This window comes from Gouania willdenowi, chromosome 19 (genome assembly GCF_900634775.1).
Source record: "Gouania willdenowi chromosome 19, fGouWil2.1, whole genome shotgun sequence".
Classification (NCBI taxonomy): domain Eukaryota; kingdom Metazoa; phylum Chordata; class Actinopteri; order Blenniiformes; family Gobiesocidae; genus Gouania; species Gouania willdenowi.
In genome coordinates this window covers 25,465,645-25,481,416 of record NC_041062.1, presented here as the reverse complement: position 1 = coordinate 25,481,416, position 15,772 = coordinate 25,465,645, and the positions used below count along the sequence as shown (strand labels likewise).

At 40.2% G+C, this 15,772-nt stretch overlaps 1 protein-coding gene across 1 annotated transcript in view; it reads right to left on the bottom strand.

Moving 5' to 3' along the window:
* Positions 1 to 9,255: 9,255 nt before the first annotated feature.
* LOC114481749 (Na(+)/H(+) exchange regulatory cofactor NHE-RF1-like) overlaps positions 9,256 to 15,772 on the bottom strand; it is a 36,396-nt gene continuing 29,879 nt past the window's right edge. Inside the window, exons 3-6 of the mRNA XM_028476775.1 lie at positions 14,411 to 14,564; positions 14,293 to 14,342; positions 9,673 to 9,738; positions 9,256 to 9,606 (exon numbers count right to left, since the gene is read on the bottom strand). Of these exons, the coding sequence (XP_028332576.1) occupies positions 9,421 to 9,606; positions 9,673 to 9,738; positions 14,293 to 14,342; positions 14,411 to 14,564 (456 nt within the window). The 3' untranslated portion in view covers positions 9,256 to 9,420. The remainder of the gene's footprint in view (positions 9,607 to 9,672; positions 9,739 to 14,292; positions 14,343 to 14,410; positions 14,565 to 15,772) is intronic.

Here is a 15,772-nt window from a genome sequence, read left to right as displayed (position 1 = left end):
AGTTATTCCCCTAGTCTGCCCATCTTTGTTGGAGACAATAAATATATCCCTATCAATAGGCTACGTGCCACAGTCCTTTAAAGTAGCTGTAATCAAACCCCTTCTCAAAAAACCTACTCTTGATTCCAGCACTTTAGCAAACTACAGGCCTATATCTAATCTTCCTTTTATTTCAAAGATTCTTGAGAAAGTTGTGGCAGCTCAGCTCTGTGAATTTCTTCAAAACAACAGCCTGTTCGAGGACTTCCAGTCAGGCTTTAGAGCTCAACACAGCACAGAGACTGCTTTAGTTAAAGTAACTAATGATCTACTCTGGGCTTCAGATGAAGGACGACTCTCAGTGCTGGTTTTATTAGATCTTAGTGCAGCTTTTGACACTATAGATCACTATATTCTACTAGAGAGATTAGAGAAATTACTTGGAATCACAGGGACTGCCCTAAACTGGTTTAAGTCCTACCTATCTGATAGGTACCAGTTTGTACACGTGAATAATAAGTCTTCTGTGTACACTAAAGTAAGCTACGGGGTTCCTCAGGGCTCTGTGCTAGGTCCAATCCTCTTCTGTATCTATATGATCCCCCTTGGTAATGTTATGAGAAAATACTGTTAACTTTCACTGCTATGCTGATGATACCCAACTGTATGTATCAATGAAGTCAGGTGAGACAAATCAGCTATCTAAACTTGAGGCCTGTCTAAAGGACATTAGGGCCTGGATGGACCAAAATTTTCTTCTTCTCAACTCAGACAAGACTGAGGTCATTGTACTGGGCCCGCGACACCTTAGAGAAACCTATGCTAGCCTAACTGCCCTAGATGGCATTACTCTGGCATGAAGCACAACTGTTAGAAACCTTGGGGTTCTATTTGATCAGGATTTATCCTTCAACTCTCACATAAAACAAACTTCAAGAACTGCCTTCTTTCATCTCCGTAACATTGCTAAAATCAGATCTATCCTGTCTCAGGGCGACGCCGAAAAACTAGTCCATGCTTTTGTTACCTCTAGACTGGATTATTGTAATTCTCTTTTAGCAGGCTGCCCGAGCAAGTCGCTTAAGACACTTCAGCTGGTTCAAAATGCTGCAGCACGTGTACTGACTAAAACTAGGAGAAGAGATCACATTACTCCTGTATTAGCCTCTCTGCATTGGCTTCCCATAAAATATAGAATAGAATTCAAGATTCTTCTTCTCACTTATAAAGCCCTAAATGGACAGGCACCAGTCTATCTCAAGGAGCTTGTAGTGCCATACAATCCCCCCAGAACACTACGCTCTCAAAATGCTGGACTACTCGTTGTTCCATTCGTCTCTAAAAGTAGTATAGGAGGAAGAGCTTTCAGTTATCAGGCCCCACTTCTCTGGAACCATCTACCAACCACGGTTCGGGGGGCAGACACCCTCTCTACCTTTAAGGTTAGGCTCAAAACATTCCTCTTTGATAAAGCTTTTAGTTAGGAACCAGCTCATAGCTCATAATTAAGATGCAATAGGCATAGACTGCCGGGGGGGGGGGGTCTGGCATGCTCGGTTGGAGAGAGGTTGGAGAGGGCGTTAAGAAAGAGGTCACTTAGGTTAGAGAGGGACCGGAGAGGGTCCCATTCCTCTTTCAAACATTCCCTCTATGTCTGCTTCTTCCCTTGTGTGTTTGCTCCTGTACTCCTTCTGGCTTTTGTCTTGCAGGTCCGTGGGATCCTCAGTGTGGAGTTACAGAGTCTCAACAACTCTGTCTCCACCCTTTCCTCTGCACACACCCAACACAGCATAACGTGGATGGCTGTTCATCATAGGAATGGGATCCACACAAGGTTCCTGCTGCTTAACAGAAGGTTTTCCTTGCCGCCATGATGAATTCATGTTGGGTGTGGGATACATATGTATGTGTATATACGTATATATGCATATGTGTGTATCCATAAAATGAAGAGTCCGTCCTTAAGACTGCTCTACTGTAAAGTGCCTTGAGATACCATTGGTTATGATTTGGCGCTATACAAATAAAGATTGATTGATTGATTGAAATATATATATATATATATATATATATATATTCATCAGATGATTCTCCATCTCTGCTCCTTCCTCAGCTTCTACTGAATCCAGCTTTATGATTGATGAATAAATCAGCTGTTCATGGTTATAGTGGTTATAGATATGAATTTTTGACATTATGAAAATGTTAAAACTAATTCAGAATTCGGTTATTGATTCAAATTCTCTTTAAAAATCAGTGGAATCTTCCAAGGCCAAAAGTCGGTCTGAATCAGTAGTTTAGAAATAATCCTGCTAACAGACAAAATAAAAGATCAAAATGACTCCAAACACACCACAAAAATATAATAATCCAAAACAACAAAAATACACAAAAGCAGCGTTTCATTGACTTTTTTAATCGAGAGGCTGAAACAGAAGATTTTTTTCCCCATATTAAGTTCTCTTCACTCTGTAGGGGGCGCTAACGCACCAATTTACCTATTTCCACATTGAGCTGGTTTAGAACCGAGAGTTTAACAACTGATTCACATTTGATGCAAATCCAAGTTCTTATGAGCAAATGGAGCATTTTCAAAAAAAAAAATGTAATTTTTTCAAAATACAACGTAAGTGAAAATTGCAATTTTCAAATCAAAATTCTGGACTTCCTGTGTATTTTTTGGCGTGGTCTGAATAATATTTTGTACTTGTCATGTTTTACTTCTGTGCCAATTTCCATGATTCTACGATGAATTAATTTTTTTGGCAATTCGTATCTCGTAATGCATTTTTGCCGTATTTGTGGGCGCCTTCATTTTTAAAATCAGAAATATCCAGAAATTAGACAGGTGCGCAATTGAATTTTGCTTAAATTTTTGAGACTCTACATAATGGTTCAGTGGGTGAAAAGTAGCTGAGTTGGTTCTGACACCGAGAAACAAAGAAAGAATAATAATCCAACCCATTAACAATGTTTCCCTCTTTCTGAATTACATGAACTATACATTTTCTGAAAGCGTGGGGACAAGTCTACGACATGACAAGGGTCCCTGGTCACTGACGAGCATGTGACGTTTGCATTGGCTCCGCCCTTTGCCAGCTCGTGGCGCTGGGGCCTAATATCAAAATAACTCCAAACACACAAACAGAAATATTGTACAAATAAACCAAAATACACAGCGCCTGTTCTACGAAGCTGGATCAGTAGATGCTGATATCTGTGCGTTAGCTTCATCTAACCAAACATTCTCTATCAGAGAGCAGCTGTACTATGAAGCAGGATATAAACACGTTCATTAACACAGGTGATTTCAGCCTGGCTACGTGCACGTTCCTGTGACAGGGGGCAGCGTTTGTGGCGTCAGACCAATCACAATCATAACTCATGAAATCATAAAGAGCAACTTCAGTCACTAATGAGGAATAATTTTTAAGAAATATCAAGAATTAAAATCTATAATTCAGACCAAAAACAACACTGTTGCTGCAGAAAACTGTTTATACTTAAATTAATATTAATTAAATGAAGAATGAGTCACTACAGGTTTAATAAGTCACTGCTACAGTAAAGATTTAATGAGTCAATACAGCTTTAAAGATTCACTGCAGCTTTAATGAGTCGCTGTAGCTTTAATGAGTTACTGCTACAGTAAAGATTTAATTAGTTGCTACTGCTTTAATGAGTCACTACAGCTTTAATGAGTCACTACAGCTTTAATGACTCACTGTAGCATTAATGAGTCTCTACAGCTTTTATGAGTCACTACAGCTTTAATGAGTCACTACAGCTTTAATGAGTCGCTGTAGAATTAATGAGTCACTGCAGCTTTAATGAGTCACGACAGCTTTTATGAGTCACTACAGCTTTAATGAGTCGCTGTAGCTTTAATGAGTCACTGTAGAATTAATGAGTCACTGCAGCTTTAATGAGTCACTACAGCTTTAATGAGTCACTACAGCTTTAATGACTCGCTGTAGCATTAATGAGTCACTACAGCTTTAATGAGTCACTGTAGCTTCAATGAGTCACTACAGCCTTAATGAGTCACTACAGCTTTAATGAGTCGCTGTAGAATTAATGAGTCACTACAGCTTTAATGACTCGCTGTAGCATTAATGAGTCACTACAGCTTTAATGAGTCACTGTAGCTTCAATGAGTCACTACAGCCTTAATGAGTCACTACAGCTTTAATGAGTCGCTGTAGAATTAATGAGTCACTACAGCTTTAATGAGTCACTGTAGCTTTAATGATTCACTGTAAAATTAATGAGTCACTGCAGCTTTAATGAGTCACTACAGCTTTAATGAGTCACTACAGCTTTAATGACTCGCTGTAGCTTCAATGAGTCACTGCAGCTTTAATGAGTCGCTGTAGCTTTAATGATTCACTGTAGAATTAATGAGTCACTGCAGCTTTAATGAGTCACTACAGCTTTAATGAGTCACTACAGCTTTAATGACTCGCTGTAGCATTGAGTCGCTACAGCTTTCATGAGTCACTGCAGCTTTAATGAGTCACTACAGCTTTAATGAGTCACTACAGCTTTAATGACTCGCTGTAGCATTGAGTCGCTACAGCTTTCATGAGTCACTGTAGCTTTAATGAGTCACTACAGCTTTAATGACTCTCTGTAGCATTAATGAGTCGCTACAGCTTTAATGAGTCACTACTGCTTTAATGAGTCACTACAGCTTTGATAAGTAACTGCAGCTTTAATGAGTCGCTGTAGCTTTAATGAGTTTCTGTGGCATTAATGAGTCACTACTGCTTTAACACTAGAAGTCCCAGGGATTTCTATATCCCCCCAGAAGTCCCAGAGCAGGGTCAAATGAACTCTAGGACCAAACTGACGACTCTGATGGCTACAATTTGCATCTATTCATTTGTAAATGAATCACCTGAGAAATCAGCAGGGGGGAGAGCCTGACTCTAACAATGGAAGTCTGGAATGTTAGGGGGAAGTGCCCTGGAAGCTAAAGTCACAATGCCCCGTTTATTAACTCGTTCTGCTTGATGCTGGGGGAGAACAAACACAGACTACAAACATTGAAAGAAACAGAGTCACCTCTTCCAACACACCTGATTCAAATGATTATCAGGCTTCTGCAGAGCTGGATGATCATTTGAATAAGGTGTGCTGATTAGTGGCCCTCGAGGACCGGAATTGGACACCCCTGGAATACCCTGTTGTCATGCAGCCTTTTGTGCTGTGGGGAATAAATAGCTGGCTGCTTCCACCTGCTGACACTCCACACTTATTCTACTCAAAATGCAGAGAAGATTTACCACTCAAGAAGCGTTGGAATTGATCCTGAACAATGCAAACCCTTGTGACTCAGATGGAGAGGACATAAACCTTCAGCCAAATTCGGATTCGGACTCTGAGCTGTCTTCAGGTTAGATTTCCCAAACATCCTATTTTCATTTCCTGACTTTATTTTTATTTAAAACCTAAGAAAAGAATAATTTGAATTTGTTCACATTGCAGATGACGAGACTGCTCCACATCTGGAAAAGAGAGCTCGGTTGGAGAGTGAGCCCACAGAGACGGCGAAAGAGGGCACAGTGTGGCATGAAGAACATGTGGGTACAATTCTCCGTTTCACTCCAATGGAACCGTACGCTGCAGATGGAGAGCCAACAGCAAAGGCCAGAAGAAGAATCAGGAGTCGCCTTCAGAGCTTCCTCTGTTTCATTACTGTTGGCATGCTCCGTCCCATTCAAGAATGGACTATTCAGCATGCACGGCAAACGGAGCAGACGGACTGGTTCATGATCCTCCATGAACTAATGGCATTTATTTCTGTTATTATTTTGAGGGGGGTGACCAAGGTTCCATCTCTGCGTGACAGCTGGTCAGCATGCCTGGGAAACCCACTTATCACTGGAATTATGTCACGAAACCGTTTCCAAGACATCATGCGTCACCTACGATTTGATGACATGTTTACGCGCAGTGAGCGAGTGCAGACAGATAAGTTTGCTGCAATTTCGGATGTGTGGGGATCGTTTGTTACCAACTGCATCACATGCTACAACCCTGGTCGACACATCACAATTGATGAACAGCTTTTCCCATCGAAGACTCGCTGCTGTTTCCTGCAGTACATTGCAACAAAACCCGACAAATTTGGCATAAAGTTTTGGGTGGCTTGTGATTTGAAAACAAAGTACATCTGCAATGTCCTCCCATATCTTGGAAAGGACCCCAGTCGTCCCAGTGAGGAGAGACTTTCTGAGAGTGTGGTGATGAAGCTGATGGAACCATTTATGGACAAAGGCAGGACGGTCACCACGGACAATTTCTTTACATCACTGACACTTGCTTGTCTCAAAGTCTCAATAAGAGGATGAAGGAGATTCTTCTAAATATGTGCACAGTTGCTTTGTTATTATCATTATTTTTATTTATTTTGTTTTTTTTTTTTACACAAATAAAAACCATTGAAAACAAATCACAGTTGTTCTTTTGCACATTTCTCACACCACACTGTCATTAAAAATAAATAATTTTTGTGTTCTCTTTGGGTCAAATGACACCTCTCTGGGTTTTATAGGTAAAAAGTTCATTTGACACCTCTGTGGGACTTCTAGTGTTAATGAGTCACTACAGCTTTAATAAGTAACTGCAGCTTTAATGAGTCGCTGTAGCTTTAATGAGTCGCTGTAGCTTTAATGAGTTGCTGTAGCATTAATGAGTCACTACAGTTTTAATGAGTCACAGTAGTTTTAATGAGTTCCTATAGCTTTAATGAGTCACTGTAGCTTTAATGAGTCACTGTAGCTTTAATGAGTTCCGATAGCTTTAATGAGTTTCTGTAGCTTTAATGAGTCACTGCAGCTTTAATGAGTCGCTGTTGCTTTAATGAGTTCCTGTAGCATTAATGAGTCACTACAGTTTTAATGAGTCGCAGTAGTTTTAATGAGTTCCTATAGCTTTAATGAGTCACTGTAGCTTTAATGAGTTCCGATAGCTTTAATGAGTTGCTGTAGCTTTAATGAGTCGCTACAGCTTTAATGAGTCGCTACAGCTTTAATGAGTCATTACAGCTTTAATGAGTCACTACAGCTTTAATGAGTCACTACAGCCTTAATGAGTCACGACAGCTTTAATGAGTCGCTATAGCTTTAATGAGTCACTACAGCTTTAATGAGTCGCTGTAGCTTTAATGAGTCGCTGCAGCTTGAATGAGTCGCTACAGCTTTAATGAGTCATTATAGCTTTAATGAGTCACTACAGCTTTAATGAGTTGCTGTAGCTTTAATGAGTCGCTACAGCTTTAATGAGTCGCTGTAGCTTTAATGAGTCATTACAGCTTTAATGAGTCACTACAGCTTTAATGAGTTGCTGTAGCTTTAATGAGTCACTACAGCTTTAATGAGTCACTACAGCTTTAATGAGTTGCTGTAGCTTTAATGAGTCGCTACAGCTTTAATGAGTCACTACAGCTTTAATGAGTCACTACAGCCTTAATGAGTCACTACAGCTTTAATGAGTCATTACAGCTTTAATGAGTCACTACAGCTTTAATGAGTCACTACAGCCTTAATGAGTCACTACAGCTTTAATGAGTCGCTATAGCTTTAATGAGTCACTACAGCTTTAATGAGTCACTACAGCTTTAATGAGTCGCTATTGCCTTAATGAGTCACTACAGCCTTAATGAGTCACTACAGCTTTAATGAGTCGCTATAGCTTTAATGAGTCACTACAGCTTTAATGAGTCATTACATCTTTAATGAGTCACTACAGCTTTAATGAGTGACTACAGCTTTAATGAGTCGCTGTAGCTTTAATGAGTCGCTGCAGCTTGAATGAGTCGCTACAGCTTTAATGAGTCATTATAGCTTTAATGAGTCACTACAGCTTTAATGAGTTGCTGTAGCTTTAATGAGTCGCTACAGCTTCAATGAGTCACTGTAGCTTTAATGAGTCATTACAGCTTTAATGAGTCACTACAGCTTTAATGAGTTGCTGTAGCTTTAATGAGTCACTACAGCTTTAATGAGTCACTACAGCTTTAATGAGTTGCTGTAGCTTTAATGAGTCGCTACAGCTTTAATGAGTCACTACAGCTTTAATGAGTCACTACAGCCTTAATGAGTCACTACAGCTTTAATGAGTCATTACAGCTTTAATGAGTCACTACAGCTTTAATGAGTCACTACAGCCTTAATGAGTCACTACAGCTTTAATGAGTCGCTATAGCTTTAATGAGTCACTACAGCTTTAATGAGTCACTACAGCTTTAATGAGTCGCTATTGCCTTAATGAGTCACTACAGCCTTAATGAGTCACTACAGCTTTAATGAGTCGCTATAGCTTTAATGAGTCACTACAGCTTTAATGAGTCATTACATCTTTAATGAGTCACTACAGCTTTAATGAGTGACTACAGCTTTAATGAGTCGCTATAGCTTTAATGAGTCACTACAGCTTTAATGAGTCACTACAGCTTTAATGAGTCGCTACAGCTTTAATGAGTCACTACAGCCTTAATGAGTCACTACAGCTTTAATGAGTCGCTATAGCTTTAATGAGTCGCTACAGCTTTAATGAGTCGCTATAGCTTTAATGAGTCACTACAGCCTTAATGAGTCGCTATAGCTTTAATGAGTCACTAAAGCTTTAATGAGTCATTACATCTTTAATGAGTCACTACAGCTTTAATGAGTCACGACAGCTTTAATGAATCGCTATAGCTTTAATGAGTCACTACAGCTTTAATGAGTCATTACAGCTTTAATGAGTCACTACAGCTTTAATGAGTCACTACAGCCTTAATGAGTCATTACAGCTTTAATGAGTTACCGCAGCTTTAATGAGTCGCTACAGCTTTAATGAGTCACTACAGCTTTAATGAGTCGCTATAGCTTTAATGAGTCACTACAGCCTTAATGAGTCACTACAGCTTTAATGAGTCGCTACCGCCTTAATGAGTCACTACAGCTTTAATGAGTCGCTATAGCTTTAATGAGTCACTACAGCCTTAATGAGTCACTACAGCTTTAATGAGTCGCTACAGCTTTAATGAGTCACTACAGCTTTAATGAGTCACTACAGCTTTAATGAGTCACTACAGCTTTAATGAGTCACTACAGCTTTAATGAGTCGCTACAGCTTTAATGAGTCACTACAGCTTTAATGAGTCACTGCTACAGTGGAGCAGGGCGTGGTCAAAGGTCAATCACAGAGAATGAAACAGAGTGAGCAGCTTTTTAAGATGAACTGAAGGTGTTTGAACGTGTGGAGTTACTCACTCAGACCATCATCATCATGTGAACATGTGTATTTTATTAACTGCTGTACATTCTTCTCTTCATATATTAACATTCACTTCAGTGTAAAAGCCTGAATTAAAAGGATAAAATCGTAACACTGTTGATCCTCTGCTTGTGTCCACTGGGGGGCAGCACAGAGCTGATTATTGATTATTGATTATAGGTTGCTGAACATCTCTTTCCTCTTGCTCCAGTCCATGGGGGGGGCTTTCTTAGCCGATCGCTTCTGGTGGGCTCGTTCTCGGGCCTGGGCCAGAGACAGAGACAGACCCAGAGTGCCCCCTGGCTCCGCCCCCCTCTCCAGAGCGCCCCCTGACTCCGCTTCAGACTCCTCCCTCTCCACCTGCACAGACAGAGCGAGGTGATGCAGGATTGCAGGTTCTCCTTCAGCCTGGTGTGAAGTTCTTACCTCAGGATGAGACGAGGAGGACGAGGCGTTAGAGATGGACGGGCTCAGTTTAGCTCTCACCGGCTCCTGGAAACACACACGGATTAGAACTAACAACACACGGATTAGAACTAACAACACACGGATTAGAACCAACAACACACGGATTAGAACCAACAACACACGGATTAGAACCAACAACACACGGATTAGAACCAACAACACACGGATTAGAACCAACAACACACGGATTAGAACCAACAACACACGGATCAGAACCAACAACATACGGATCAGAACCAACAACATACGGATCAGAACCAACAACATACGGATCAGAACCATCAACATACGGATTAGAACCAACAACATACAGATCAGAACCAACAACATAAGGATTAGAACCAACAACATACGGATCAGAACCATCAACATACGGGTCAGAACCAACAACATACGAATTAGAACCAACAACACACGGATTAGAACCAACAACACACGGATTAGAACCAACAACACACGGATTAGAATCAACAACACACGGATTAGAATCAACAACACACGAATTAGAACCAACAACACACGGATTAGAACCAACAACACACGGATTAGAACCATCAACATACGGATTAGAACCAACAACACACGGATTAGAACCAACAACATACGGATCAGAACCATCAACACACGGATTAGAACCAACAACACACAGATTAGAACCAACAACACACGGATTAGAACCAACAACACACGGATTAGAACCAACAACACACGGATTAGAACCAACAACACACGGATTAAAACCAACAACACACGGATTAGAACCATCAACATACGGATTAGAACCAACAACACACGGATTAGAACCAACAACATACGGATTAGAACCAACAACACACGGATTAGAACCATCAACATACGGATTAGAACCAACAACATACGGATTAGAACCAACAACACATGGGTCAGAACCATTAACACATGGATTAGAACCAACAACATACGGATTAGAACCATGAACTAGGGAAACACTGATACCACTTTTATTGCCCTGATCTGTGTATTTCTGATTCCTAATGAACTAGATTTGACAACAAATGTTGATATATTAGATTAAAAAACAGTTTTAATCATGACTATTTGACATTTCAGGTGAAAAAAATATGATCAAATATTTTCTCAAACTATAACAGAGTCAAACAAAATAAAAATAATTAACAAAACATTAGTTACTAAAACCCAAAACACTTATTTTATTTGGTATAAAGTTGTGATGTTGATGGATTCTAGTCTAACCTTTGACATTTTAGTCAAAATAATAACATTTGGTGTATTTAGTATTAAAAATGTCAGTGACTGCCCTCTATGGGTTAAAACCAGGATTACAATCACATGTTGCTATTGGCTGATAATGGAGGCCAATGGCTCCGCCCCCTTTTATTAAAACTATCACCTGTGGACTCTACAATCTATGAGAAGAGGTTGGATTGTAAACAGTGTTCATCAGATGAACTAAAAATGTACAGAATGACTATTGAACATTTGTTGAAATGACATGAAGTAGTTTTTAAGTGAATTAAATGATCTTTAGTTAATCAACACATAGAAGGTGTGGATGATGTGTAAAGAAGTGAGCAGCAGGGGGCAGCAGAGCACACACAGCTGTGTGTGTTTTCATAATGAAGTGAAACTGGACAGAAAAAACAAAGCTGAGGAGACGTGATGGAGGGGTCAAAGGTCACCACCAGTGTTTACACTGTGTGCTGCGTTATGTAACGTTTACTGAATGAACCCTTGTTTTCACAGCATGTGTGTGCGTGTGCGTGTGAACACTGCTCGTTAGTCCTCTCATTTGCATAATCCAGTAGTTAAAACTACAAAATCCCTTGATCCTCAAGGACACAGGCTTTGTTGCCATGGTGACAGGTCAGCCAGTTTACTTTTCCTTATGTTGTGGCTGTGAGGATGAGGATTGTGATTGTGTTGGTTGTGGATCAGATCATGATCAGATCAATCTTTGGAAATCATTAGAATTCAAAGTGTTAGTGGTTCAGTGTGTTTGATAATAATGTAACTCTTCATTCCATTCTGCCACTCCTTATTTAAAAGCAGGAAGTTGGCAGAGAAGTTTACTGAGAGAACCGCCTCCGTTATGAATGTTTGCTGAAATGGTGAAAGTAGAGAAAGTTTAAGATCTCCTAAACAGAAGTCACCAAAAACACATTCTTCAACTATTCAAAAACAGGTGTGGATGTGAATCAGTGAGTGTTTGGGACTATGCTACTAAGCTAGATCATTATATCCTGGATTAACCTTTAGGCTTCACTTAACCAAACCTGTCAGAGAGAAGCTGTTCTACGAAGCTTGATAACAACACACTCATTTAAGACAAGTGTTTTCAGCCTGGGTACGTGCGTGTTCAGATAAAAAGGGGTGGAGCTTGCAGTGTCTTCACAGGAGGAACAGATTATGATCTTACACAAATATAATTCATTTAAATCCATGATGACAGCAAAGAGCAACAGTGTTAGTGCAGAGCACCAAGATAGAATGCTGGTGCGTAAAAGTGTGAGATTATTTATGAATATTATAATGAATTGCCAATAAATAAATAAATTGACTAAATAAGGCAATACGTACTTATTGATGCCTTATTATAGACTTAATAGCAGTCTCGCAGTCCAAACAAAGTTAGGATTAGGATTAGGATTAGGATTAACATAATCCTATGCCAAATATGTTGAGATTCATATACAACAACTTCCTAACTTACTACTAATAAGTAATAATTCTGAGGTTATTGAGGGAAAACTCTGAGTTAATGTCTGGTTGTATAATAAGACCATGCAGAATAAGATATTAATAAGTACTTAATAATGACTAATAAGCAACTAATGAATAATTAATAGGTGTTCCCTTTAATAAGTATTACTATTATTATTATTTTATTCATTTTTTTATCGTAAAGTTTCCAAAAGAAAATATTATGCTGGAACCATAATATTGGTGGAACATCGACACAACATGTTGTTGTGTTTGGCAGTTTCAGACGGAGGCGTGTCTAAAACATATAAAACATGGAGGAGGAAGTATTAATAATTGAAGTCAGCTTTGTGGAATGTCTGTGTGGAAGACGGAATATTTAAACTTTGTGACACATTTGAGCTTTGCCTGTTATTGATCCAGCTCCAATAAGTGTGTGTGTGTGTGTGTGTGTGTGTGTGTGTGTGTGTGTGTGTGTCACTCCGCTTGACCAACTCTGTGTTATGCTCCAATAACCAACGAGTGATGAATAATCCCACAGGGAGTGATCAATTATGGTTTTGCTCACCATAATTATTCAGTAATAAAACACTATTTGTGAGCATATTTCACTATAAATAATGAACTCAGCATTTTGGTTCAGTATAGTTTAACTTTACAAACAAGAGATAACAAGAACATTGGTGTGTGACTTAATTCAGGTGTTATCATATACTGTACTTTGCGACTATTTTTTTCCTTTAAAGTTGAGGGTGTGGCCAATGTGGCGGTACGCTCTATGTGTGGATTGATCAGTCAGACACACACGTGTCCAGTGACAGCAGTAGTCAGAATATTACTGACACTCCCCCCTACAGCAGAATGAATGAACTGTAACAGTCACTGAACATCACCATGAACTCAACGTTCAGAAACAAACTTCAGATAATGTATGAAAAGTGAAAACTCTCACTTTAATAACAGGACGGAGGCGTCGTGGTCTGTAGGCAGGACAGCGTCTGATCGTGGAGGGAAGTTGTGTAGGTGTGAGTAACAGCAGAAGTCATACATCTGCTAAATGTTTGTTTTTATTTATATATTTACTGTATATTCATATATATAGATACTATAATTGCTGATTATTTAAATAAAATACAATACTGGTAATAAATTGAAGTTTGTGTAGCGGTGCTGGCTCGTGTGTATGTATTTATGGTGGGAAGAGCAAATAAAAAGTAGAATAAGATTTAAAATGTAAGATATCTCAGCCAGTTTTTAATAACGGCATAAAGTTATCAAATCATTGCATTACGTTTATCAGGAGTGACCACACACACGCACACACACACACACACACACACACACACACACACACACACACACACACACACACACACACACACACACACAGAAAGAAACAATAAACAGCATAAAGTTGCCAAATAACTATGTTCCGTTTGTTCAGAAGTCATCGTGTTTGTATTCTGAGTCCAATCGACGTGATCGCTGCTGAGGCGATGGTGCACAGGGAGCGGACAGACAGACAGACAGACGGACGGACGGAGGGAGGGAGGTGTGTATCAGTCTGTTCCCAGTAAAAAGTGACCACATAAAGCTGTAAATGGACTGATATGCAGACGTGGAGCAGTAGGATGTGATTTCATGTGCAGATGTGGTTGAAACTGATCAGAACACAAGGAATCAGCCAATAGGGTGTGGCCTATGTCATGGAGCGGCTGATACATAGATTTTTCTTGGAAAATTGCTAAATTATTGGAATGGAGCCAATACAGAGGTGTGTTCAATAACCCAGAAAATACAGTAGCTTGAGAAAGACTGATTTAGCTAAGCACAATGTGTGTGTGTGTGTGTGTGTGTGTGTGCACACGCTCCCCTCACCTCCTGCAGCTCTGGGCTCCTCCTGTCAGATGGAGGTTCAGGTAGCGGTCCTACAGGATGTAAACAGACCAGGGTCAGTGTGCTGCTGTCTGGCACAGAGCCAGCTATGATCACGTACCGTTCACGTGTTCCTCAGACGGAACCACGTCACATCTCTTGAAGAACTCCTCAGCCTGGGGGTCTACCACCAGCAGCCCGGTCCGGTCTCCTCCAGCTTTGATGGCCGCCACCACCTCTGAGTGCTGCATGCCCAGCACACACTCTCCATTCACCTGAGGACAGGGGTCAAAGGTCACACTCAGGACCTCCTGAACCACAGCCCAAAATAACAGTTTACAAGCTGCAAATCCACAAAACGCTGAACTCAAGCACTGCTGAGGATTAGAACCAACAACCTGAGGCTCTGGGATGATGTCATCACACAAAGTTAATTATGTCTCCCTGAAAACTATAAAAGCTGAAGGTAAACAATGTTAAAAACATTTTTATTTATAGATTCTGACTGTTTAATATTCAACCAAACGTAAAAATGTAAAAATGGAAGACAAAGAAGAAGTAGAAGTAGACGAAGAAGAAGTAGAAGTAGAAGTAGACGAAGAAGAAGAAGTAGAAGTAGAAGAAGTAGAAGAAGTAGAAGAAGTAGTAGAAGTAGAAGTAGAAGAAGTAGAAGAAGTAGAAGAAGAAGAAGAAGAAGAAGATTATATAATTATGATATATAAATGGTCTGATAATGCAGATTGTTGTTCCTTTCTCCATCCTTGCAAGTCGTCCTGTTGTCTTCTTTTCACATTCCTTCTGATATTAGCTTTTCCTTGTGCTAAACATTCTTCCCATTTCTCCTCTATAGGAATGTTAGTGAGATATGGATGGAATTTCAGATATTAAGTTGCATTTCTTGTCATTGGGGTGAACGAGCAGCTGTGTGAGTAAAATAAAGCTGTCATCTAAAGTTCAGAGGTCATGGCCCCCAAAGTAAGGTGAGGTGAAGCCTGTAGGACCCCCTCCCTCAGTGAAACCATGGACTCCCACTGTTAAAACTAATCATCCAGGAGAGAGAGAGAGAGAGAGAGAGAGAGAGAGAGAGAGAGAGAGAGGAATTCCCAGCAGCTCCCACACACTGTGTGGATGTCAGCAGGTGGTACAGACTGTGAGTGGATTAACTGACCACGGTGTGTTAGCATTAGCATTAGCATGACCTCAATACGCACTGATGTAGAGTAACACGAGCCCACACTCACACACACACACCTGCCCTGTACAGCAGGTTAAACTGCTACAGTCGGCTCTGTGAGGATTAAAACTGACACACACACACGCACACAGACATACACACACAGGCACACACACAGAGACACGCACACGCACGCGCACACAGACACGCACACGCACACAGACATACATACACACACGCACACAGACATACACACACAGAGACACAGACACGCATACACACACAGAGACACAGACACACACACACACA